At 43.8% G+C, this 10,656-nt stretch overlaps 1 protein-coding gene across 1 annotated transcript; it reads left to right on the top strand.

Moving 5' to 3' along the window:
* The first annotated feature begins 7,105 nt into the window (after window positions 1-7,105).
* RHOB (ras homolog family member B) lies at window positions 7,106-9,831 on the top strand. Its single transcript, XM_081943162.1, has one exon. The coding sequence runs from the start codon at window positions 7,574-7,576 to the stop codon at window positions 8,162-8,164; it is 591 nt and encodes a 196-aa protein (XP_081799288.1). The 5' UTR covers window positions 7,106-7,573; the 3' UTR covers window positions 8,165-9,831.
* The last annotated feature ends 825 nt before the right edge of the window (window positions 9,832-10,656 follow it).

Here is a 10,656-nt window from a genome sequence, read left to right as displayed (position 1 = left end):
GATACAGAAGGATCTTGACAAACTTGAACATTGGGCACTATCTAATAAAATGAAATTCAATGGTGAAAAGAGTAAGGTTCTACATTTAGGCAACAAAAACGGAATGCACAGGTACAGTATAGGTGATACCATACTCAATAGTAGTAACTGTGAAAGGGATCTTGGAGTCCTAGTGGACAACCATTTAAATATGAGCCAGCAGTGTGCAGCAGCTGCCAAAAAAGCCAACACAGTTCTAGGCTGCATCAACAGAGGGATAGAATCAAGATCACGTGAAGTGTTAATACCACTTTATAATGCCTTGGTAAGGCCACACTTGGAATACTGCATTCAGTTCTGGTCGCCACGATGTAAAAAAGATGTGGAGACTCTAGAAAGAGTGCAGAGAAGAGCAACAAAGATGATTAGGGGACTGGAGACTAAAACATATGAAGAACGGTTGCAGGAACTGGGTATGTTTAGCTTAAGAGAAAGAAGGACTAGGGGAGACATGATAGCATTATTCCAATATCTCAGAGGTTGCCACAAAGAAGAGGGAGTCAAACTATTCTCCAAAGCACCTGAGGGTAGAACAAGAAGCAATGGGTGGAAACTAATCAAGGAGAGAAGCAATTTAGAACTGAGGAGGAATTTCCTGACAGTGAGAACAATTAATCAGTGGAACAGCTTGCCTCCAGAAGTTGTGAATGCCCCAACACTGGAAGTCTTTAAGAAGATGTTGGATAGCTATTTGTCTGAAACGGTATAGGGTTTCCTGCCTAGGCAGGGGGTTGGACTAGAAGACCTCCAAGGTCCCTTCCAACTCTACTATTGTATTATTGTATATTGTCTTCCCCCCCCGAATTTTTTTTTACCTTTTTCATCTGACATCCCCCCTCTTCATGACAGCTTCAAGATATATAAAATCAATGTTTCACCAACCATTAAGGCACAAGTTGTTTGTTTTGGTGTGACCTAGCCATATTGGGTTGGTTTAGGCAAGCACCTCTTTTCCAATTATGACACAATATCTTCCATTGACATGTTATCTTCTATCTTTGTCACTCCAAGGGTATATTCTTGATATAATTTGGAATGTGCTATCACAGGAAAAAGGAAGCTTTGCCAAGTGCTCCTAGCAAGGTATTCTCCTCCTAGCTTTGCACCTGATCTCCAGTGCATGATCTCCCCTGCTCTTAAGCCCAAATATCTCTTGTAATAGTGAGTTTCCCAGCTGTTATTTTCAGCAGGTTATGTCAACAACCAGCTGCAAGCTTTTTCCTTATCAGTAATTAGATCTGCCTCTTGAAACGTTCATAAAAAAGACTATTAGAAAGAAAGAAAAGTCTCTACCTTAATGTAATAAGAGATTATTTATCTGATTTATATCCCACCCAAGTGGATGTGTTTAATATTCCCTCCTTTTTTGCCACAATAAATATCCTACTGGTTAGTGTGGGCTAAGAGTGACTGTGTCCCCAAGCTTCTGTAGCTGAGTGTGGATATGAACTCGAGTCTCCCTATTCCTAGTCCAACACTTAATTCCTCTCGTCCTAATAAATCTTGCTAAAGAAGAGTCTATGAAAACCTCACTTGGGGGGGGGGACCAACTACCTCCAGTTTTAAGACAACTTCCAAGTGGCTCTTAATTATGAAGTCAAGTATATAGCAGTTAAAAGTCACCAAGAGGAACTGCGTAATTCTGCAACTTCTTCACCAGTTGCTGCCATCATCCATATAATAAGGTATATCAGAAAAAAGAAGAGAAACACTATTTTAGTATCAGCTTACTCATGACATTAGTCACCCTTAAAGAATGTTTAGCATGGCACCTTCAAGCTGCAGGAGAGCTATGAATAAAGCCATTGCAAGAATGAAGGAGCAAGGAAGATAAAGGTAAAGTAAGAGATTAAGAAGACCAAACATGGAAGGCATTTTATAAGATAACTCAATTTCAATTTTAGGTCAGGTTCTTCTAAATGTTGTCAACCAGGTTCTGGTAACTCCTGTATTGGCTCTGCCGTTCCATTGGACTATTTCAATGATGTGGAGAGGGGGGATCTGCTGCTTGGGTAACAGTCTATCCCCCATATTAATCTACCCAGGTCTCGTGCTCTGGATAGGACATTCCAGCTTTACCTCTTTCCAGAGCACGATACCATAGTCTTTTGAGAGTGAAGGATGCCAATGCAATGTAGAACGACATTTCCCAGCAGATTTCGCTCCTGTCCACACTGGTTAGAATTGCTGATTGGTGATTCAGCAGCAACTGGCAGACTTTCATCTGTTTGTTTGCTTATAAGTTAGATTTTTTTTTCAGGTTGCCCAATTGATCAAAGATTCCACACAATATAATAAAAAGCAAAAAGAAAGTAATAAAAAACAAAAGATGGGTCTTATAATGCATCACTGAGGGAACATGCAAGATCAGTCCGAGTTAGTACACTCGGACAGATACACTCAAATAATGGTATGTATCAGGACCCAGAAAGCATGCCTTATTTTTTTGTGGGGTCTGCCCCCTAGAATTACCTCCCACCCTGGCTCTATGGCGGTCTCACCCTGATGATGTTCCTGGATCTTTAAAAACTTGGCTGTTCTAATTAAAGTCATTTTGGCTCAGGAATTCTGGGAGTTGAAGTCCACAAGTCATAAAGAGGCCATAGTTCCCCACCTCTGCTATAGCGTGACAGTTAACATCTCCCTACAATTAGTGCCCTGTTCCAATACTGCCAGAGCCCATGCCAGAGCTGCCCAGTAAGATCCCTCCAAATTACAACCATCAACCCAGCTCTGTATTTCCAGTCCAAAACCCACTAATTAAATATCTCTCATAAGTCCATCTCCAAAAATCATTCTCCCCAGATGCCCCCAGATTGGTTATATTGTTTTGTTCTGAGCAATCTTGAATAGGATTTTAGCTAGAAAGGTGGGATATCAGTATTAATGCTTATGCCGACCTGTGTCACATTGACTCAATGGACTAAGAAGAAAACATGGGGTTTGGGAACAGAAGGAGCTATAACTGATGGGAAAAAACAATGGGTCAGTAGAGAATCTGGTGAGACTAGTATATTGAGACAAATCAAACATTATTTATTTAGCATGATTTTAAAATATTATTTGCTGTGTCCATGTGTGATCACAAGGAAGGCTGGATGAATATCATACCTAATGACAATGATATTAATCCAGTAGTATTAATAAGTTCTCTTTCTCTCTTAATTCTAAGACAGTCACAATTATCATAATAGAGGACTAAAAACCCATCTTGTTGCTGGTTGCTTGGAAAAAACAAAAAGAAAGAAAGAAAGAAAGAAAGAAAGAAAGAAAGAAAGAAAGAAAGAAAGAAAGAAAGAAAGAAAGAAAGAAAGAAAGAAAGAAAGAAAGAAAGAAAGAAGAATTTGGATGGGAGGAGAAAATGGGACCACTGTGATTCAGTGGAAAACAGCCTATCCTTGGAGAAGTAGAAATGGGATGAGCCAGAGGGTGGAAAGTTACGAAAGGTTAAAGAGAACTATGGGGAAGAAGTCAGAGTGAGCTGATGCGGGAGTGAGGCTGGAGGTTGATTAACCTCTCCTTAAAGAGAAAATAATTACTGGGAAGAATACAAATACTTTCTGCTAGACCTTTAATCAGTAGAAAAGTGTAAATGGAATATTGCCCACTGCCAAGCTCTGTTCAACAGAGTAATAAGACAAAAAAATATGGTGCTACCTTACTTATGAGTGTGGGTCACATTTAGGAAAGAGATTAATAGATTTCTCCAGCTTTGTTTCTGTTTTTATTAAGCTTCACCTGCCACTGGAGGGGGGGGGGGACGGAATTCAGCCACTCTCCCTAATATGGAACGGGATAGGGCAATGTTTAGACAGTTGCTTAGATTAGTGGGTTTAGCCACCTGTCCAATTGCCTGGCCTAGTGACATGAGAGGGAATGCTCCCTTTGCTTCTACTCAGCCAACCCGCTCTCTTCCATGCCTATTATTAGTCAGTTTGGCAAAAAATAGTCTGATAACAGGGGCATAAACTGAAGTAGGAGGGAGTGGTTTATATCTAGAAAGAAAGGAAGATGATTTTGATGGACATATGCAAGATGCATTGTCAGGGTGGTGAGGAGTAAAACATTTTCAGTTTATACTCTACAGTTTGTGTGTGTGTGTGTGTGTGTGTGTTTCAACCAAACTTGGTACACAGATGATTTAATCTCTGGAAACAAATATGGGGGGGGGGTAACACACCCCTAAAACTCTTCGGAGTGTGTGTTCTTTTAAGTTACAGCCTATTGTGCCTTAAAATGGCTTCTACTGTACTTCTGTAAAAGGCTTCTACTTTACAGCGCAGTGGAGTTGCCATGGTAACGACTTCACAGTACTCCATAAGGGGGCTCCCTCTGGTAAGGGGGAAAATCCAACATTCGAAATTACATTTGGTCCGGACATTTCCCCCCTATAAATAAATACCCGGGCAACGACGGGTTATCAGCTAGTAGACAGATAATATTTGGAAGCGACTCTGTCAGACACATCCCTAATTCACTAAGCAAGGAGGAGGAGGAGATTGTAAGATTGATATGAGCCCCCTTAGGTAGATCAGACTAACAAATCAAAATAAACTTTGCAGGAAAGTTGAAAGTATTTTTGATTTAGATTGGCTATAACAACCATCAAGCTGCTTATGTCCTCTAAACATGTCCTCTAAATAAAATTACTCAGGCCTCACCATTGGGAGCTAACAGGTTACACAGAACCGCTGTGAGTTGAACTAAAATGCTCACCAATCCTTTGCCAACTCATTTATTCTGTGACTGACACTTAATCTGAAGTAATTCTGCTGGACTTTAGAGCCAAGAGGGTTGTTACAATCGGCTTCTGAATTGCAAAATCCACCTTACTTGATTCTGCGTGACACTCAGTATTGTTGTTATGTTGACTTACTAGGGTCCCAGCTCTTTGGATTTTTTCATTTTTTGCGAACATTTTGGTACCATCAGCTATTGAAGAAAAGCAAAAACTCTGTTTTAAAACTAAACTGAGAATTTCTTATTTCAAATCAGTTTTAAAGAATTCCCAAGGAGCTGAATCTCATTACTTTTTTTCCCCTTTTAATTTCTCTACTATGGCGTGGCTACATTTTATGGTAGTGATATAATGGTGTGCCATCAAGTGGTTGCTGACTCTTAAGGACCACATAGGTGGGTTTTCTCCATTATCCTAAGGGATACAGTAGGGTTGAGTTTTTTAAAAAAAAAATGTTTTATTTTATCATGTTTGAAGAAATGTCCTTCTGGGTTCAGTTCCAAGTGGGGGAAAAGACACTGGAAACATGGTGGCTGCTTGGAAAGATGGTTTATTTATTTATTTTATTTGATTCAATTTATCAGTCGCGCCCTCTCTGCGAAGGGACTCGGGGCGACGTACAATCAAATATAAAGGCATGTGGCATGGAGGAGGTAAATACATCAACAATTAACAATACAAAAAGTAAAAGCCACAAAGTTAAAATAAATAACAATAAAATTAATACAATTAAAACAATTAAAATACCCAAAAGATTTAAATATACAGTTTAAAATTGCCAGGAAGGTTAGAAGTTCTGATTAAGCCAGGCCGGCTAGTCGGAACAGGTGGGTCTTGAGTTTCGTGCGGAAGGAGCGGAGATCCGTCGTTATCCTGATATCTGGGGGGAGGTCATTCCAGAGGGCTGGGCCCATCACAGAGAAGGCCCTACTCCTGGGTGCCGCCCTCTGGCACTGCCTAGTGGACGGCACCCGGAGGAGTCCTTCTCTGTGAGAGCGGATTGGTCGCAGGGATGTATGGGGCAGGATACGATCCCGCAAATCGGTTTAATGATGAACAGGACTACATGGCTTGAGGTCCTGGGGGAAAAGGGGGATCACATGCTTCAAAGACGTTGAAGAAGAAAAAACAGCTGGCTTGCTGAGAGTCCCTGGGTTTTATGCCCTCTGTCCTGCCTTTTAGGGGGAAACATTCTGCCCTTTTAATATTTCTCAAAATATTCCATCTTCTAGTAGAGGGGTGGGTATTAACATCCTACAATCATACATGCAGAATGTCAGCATGGACTTCTCTTTTTACGTGATTTGACGCTCATTACATAAAAACAGCCTGATAGGCCCCTCGCTTTGCACTGCAAAGTATTACTTCCATTTGAGAAGAGGTGGGCTACAACAATTAATCGAATTATACAGATCATATTCATTTAGATGATAATTTAAACAGATATTCCAGGGCACTTTTATCACCTCCTCTTAAACCACCCAGGGGTGAAATTCAGCAGGTTTTGGAGAACGGGTAGCAGAAATTTTGAGTAGCTTGGAAAACCAACAAATACCACCTCTGGTAGGGTGGGGATGGAGATTTTGCCATATCCTTCCCCTGCCACGCCCGCCAAGCCATGCCCACAGAACCGGTAGTAAAAAAAAATTGAATTTCATCACTGAAACCACCCCAATTTAAATTGGGAGGGTTGATTCGAATTGAATCCAGTGAATTTAGCAACAAGTGACCAACTGCGGCTTGTCGAGTCTACAAACAAAACCGTATCTTATAGAAAAGCTCTAAAATAAAAATAAAAAATATGCAGAGCTTTTTAAAGCCATCTTTTGTGGTTCTTTCTTGAACGACTAAGGCCAGCTCAAATGTATCGTTTATATAACGGGGGGAGGGGAGGGGGGCTCGGGAAGCGAGAGCGAGACGGGAAGGCTAAAGAGAATAATATTTTTTTCTTTACCTTGGACGAAACTTTTTTTAAAAACAAAACCTCTCCAGATTGGAGCAGGGAATTTGGAAAGACCTGACAGCGCATCCATCGGGAGCCTGAAGAGGGGGAGGGAGCAGACCAACATTTTAAAAGCCTCTTTTTTTGCTTCCGATCCTTCCCCAAAAAGAGAGAGAGAGAGAAAGAAATCTCAGGGTCTCGTGAAATAGCAGAAAAGACCCCTCCCTCTTTTCATGATCGACTGTCCTTCACTTCCTGCTTCCCCCCCACCCCACGCCCAGCGCCTGCAATACTCTCAATACTCTCCACCAATCACCCGCCTCCTACAAACCGATGACCTCATCCTTTGCCTTCCCATTGGCCAGCTATATTAAGAAAGTAGCCGGCCCCTTTAAATAGCAGCGTCCGACGGTCGCCCTGCTATGGCATTAAAGTACGGGCGACTCAGTCAGCTCTTGGACAAAAAAAAAGCCGGGCCACAAAACTTGCAGGAAAAAACCCCAAAGCTGCAGTCACTTTCTTTAGAGCTCCGGTGCTTTCGGTTCCTACCGCCTTTTGCCTCCGCGTCCCCTGGAAAAGGGAAGCCGAGGAGCCGAGGTCCTTTCTCCATGCAATCAGGCAGGGGGCATCAGAGGAGCCAGCCAAGAACAGAAGCGAGGCCCGGGCGAAGTGGGCGGCTCCCCCTTTCCTAAGCCGCGCGGAAGAGCCCTTGTCGCTCCCCGGAGAAGAAGAGAGCCACGCTGCCTTGTGGGAAAGGCGAAGAGACCGGAGTAAGAGCGAGCAGGCGCGGGGAAGGCAGCGCTTCGGTCTCCCTGCTGGAGCACCCGAGCAGGGCGGGGTTGGCGACCCTGGCCATGGCGGCGATCCGCAAGAAGCTGGTGGTGGTCGGCGATGGGGCGTGCGGGAAGACGTGCCTGCTAATCGTCTTCAGCAAAGACGAGTTCCCCGAAGTCTACGTGCCCACCGTCTTCGAGAACTACGTGGCCGACATCGAGGTGGACGGTAAGCAGGTGGAGCTGGCCCTTTGGGACACGGCCGGCCAGGAAGACTACGACCGCTTGCGCCCTCTCTCCTACCCGGACACCGACGTCATCCTCATGTGCTTCTCGGTCGACAGCCCGGACTCCCTGGAGAACATCCCGGAGAAGTGGGTGCCCGAGGTGAAGCACTTCTGCCCCAACGTGCCCATCATCCTGGTGGCCAACAAGAAAGACCTGCGCAACGACGAGCACGTTCGCAACGAGCTGGCCCGCATGAAGCAGGAGCCCGTCCGCACCGAAGACGGCCGGGCCATGGCCATTCGCATCCAAGCCTACGATTACCTCGAGTGCTCGGCCAAGACCAAGGAAGGCGTGCGGGAGGTTTTCGAGACGGCCACCCGGGCGGCTTTGCAGAAGCGTTACGGCACCCAGAACGGTTGCATCAATTGTTGCAAGGTGCTATAATGCCCTGGACGCCCGGGGGGAGGGAAGGGGCGGGAGGCTCGGCGTCGTGGGACTCGGGGCTGACTCCTCAAGCCCTTCGGAGAGAGCCCGCACGCAGAACAAACAAACAAACAAACCGGGGAGGGGTCGCACACGCGCACTCTTCGGGGGAGGGGTGGGTGGGGGAGAGAGAGCAAAGCACGCGCCCCGCTGGAGGTGGGAAGCGCTGATTTTCCACGAAGGGGCCCCCGCCCATTGATGCAAACTCCCATTCATTGATCTGGGCTCTCTAATGCCTGTGGTTCTCCTTCGCGAAGGACAGTACGCGGCACTTGCGCGAACCGAACGCGCTCCTCTTTTTTTGCCTTGCTGGAGGAAAGGATCTGGACTTTGCCTATTGGTAGATCTCCCGTGGAAAAAACTGCAAGGGGAGATGGGAAGACTGTAGCTGCGCCGCTCCCGCCTTGCTCTTACCTTGGAAAGGAGGCTGGTGGACGGGATCTGCCTAGATCGGGATCCTCAAACCGTCCCATTGCACTGAATCGGGGTTTTCCTTTCCACCCGGGAAGAGAGTTTTCCTGCATTGAGAAACGCTGAGAGAGGGAGGGAGGGGCATTTGCTGGGTGTACATAGCCAATTGTTTGAATTTTGGGGGCAAGAAAAGGATGGGGCTTGTTTTAACACTGGACTGGGACCTTGCTCTCTTTGAGACTGATTCTAAGGGTTTTTTTTTTGGAGGGGGGGTGTTGAGTGGATTGGGCTTTCTCCCTCTTAGCCCCCTCCACAATGAAAAGATATTTTTTTCCCCTTCTTGAGATAACCACTTCTCACAGAAGAATGGTATCATGTCTTCCCCTTGGGTTGCTGGGGGTGGAGAGAATTCCCAAGCTTCTCAGAGTTTGGTGCTTGCTGTCCTTGATAGGATTTGGATGCCCCCCCTCTTTCTGTCTTTTTACCCCCCCTCCCAATCTGATTTCTATTGCAAAAGAACCTATTTTGCACAATGATGGGGGTGTTTCTTTTGACACCTTAATGCACTTGTGATGTGCAGTGTGACACTGAACCATTGCAAAAAAAAAAACAAAAAACCCTTGGGTCAGAACCTCATTTGGAGCACAGTCCAGCTAAGCACTTTCCAGGGGAAACACTTTTTAACACCCCTCCTCCCCTTGAAGTTGAGCCTTTGAAGAACTTTTCACCAGATAGCCATCCATGGGACTTTAAAATGCTTCATTATTTTTGACTGGGTTGTACGCCTTTGTTTCTGTATAACTGATGACTTATGTAAAGCCACCGTAATATCTTCTTGGGGTTGTTGTTGCATCAAGAAATGAGTGGAAACACTGTAAAAGAATGTGTTATTTTTTTTTGTTTTACTTTTCCAGCACTAAGTGCCATCTCTGGGCCCATTTCAAACAATAGTACACTTATTTTCACCAGCCAACTTCGAGTGGTGCGTGAGAATAACCTGTGCTTTGTTTCAGAGAGTTGATTGATTTAATCCCCTTCCCCACTGACCATTTTTAACAGTGGTACTAAGAGTTTTATTATTTAAAACAAAACACACAAAACACTATATTGATTTGGTTACAGAAGAGACATGTGAAGTTTACTTAAAATCATCTAAGTTGTATATGCAGGACTTTTTTTGGGGGGGGGGGGTAAAGTATTAAAAAGTTCTATGACTACGTTCATGAGATACTCTGCTTCTTTGTTGTGCTTGATTGAATGAAAGTCTGTCTGTTGGTTCTGAAAAAAAATGTAAGCATTTTCCTTTGAACTACAGCTGCTGGAAACATTAATGTGTTAAACATCCTGGATCCTTACTGGCCTGACTAAAAATTACTTCATGCAGGTCTACAATACTGTAACAGGAGCCCCCTTAGAAACATACATAAGCGCTCAGTGGCATAGTAGATTAAAATCGGGTGCCATTTTTCCATCTTGTTTTTTTAATTGCATTGATTAAGTGGATTTCAACATCCCAAGTACATGCAGGACTACAATTCTAGAAGTAAAGAGCTTCACTTAAAGAGATATTTTTATAACACAGGAGGAAAGGGATTGCTACATAAAACAAGGTTTTGAGAATAGGTCCTAGATCCTTAGAAAACAGCTGTGCAGTATTTTTTTTTAAAAAGCCTTTGTCCAACTGGAATGAGGTCAATGCCCTTTGCCCTGAGTCTTCAAGGCCCGTTATTTACATGGAGATAATAAATTGTAGATTTGTCTTAATGGGATGAAATAGTATTTCTGTACTGATGCCAACTAAGCAAAATTCTGAATATTTCTGCTTATCTACACCATTTTTTACCATCTCACCTATGATTTGAAGTTCTGATCCAAGCATTGGCTCATTCACACATTGTCCTAGTTAGGTTAACTCGCACTTTAAAATGGTTAAAGATAAACCATAGCTTATTGAAAACAGCTGTCTAGGTCCATACTAATTAAGCATGGTTTTTTCAATTATTACAATTAGATTCCCAGTCATAACATACTAGATCAAACAT

The sequence above is a fragment of the Natrix helvetica genome, assembly GCF_964273705.1.
Source record: "Natrix helvetica genome assembly, chromosome: 2".
Taxonomy (NCBI): Eukaryota; Metazoa; Chordata; class Lepidosauria; order Squamata; family Natricidae; genus Natrix; species Natrix helvetica.
This window is presented reverse-complemented; position numbering and strand designations above follow the sequence as displayed.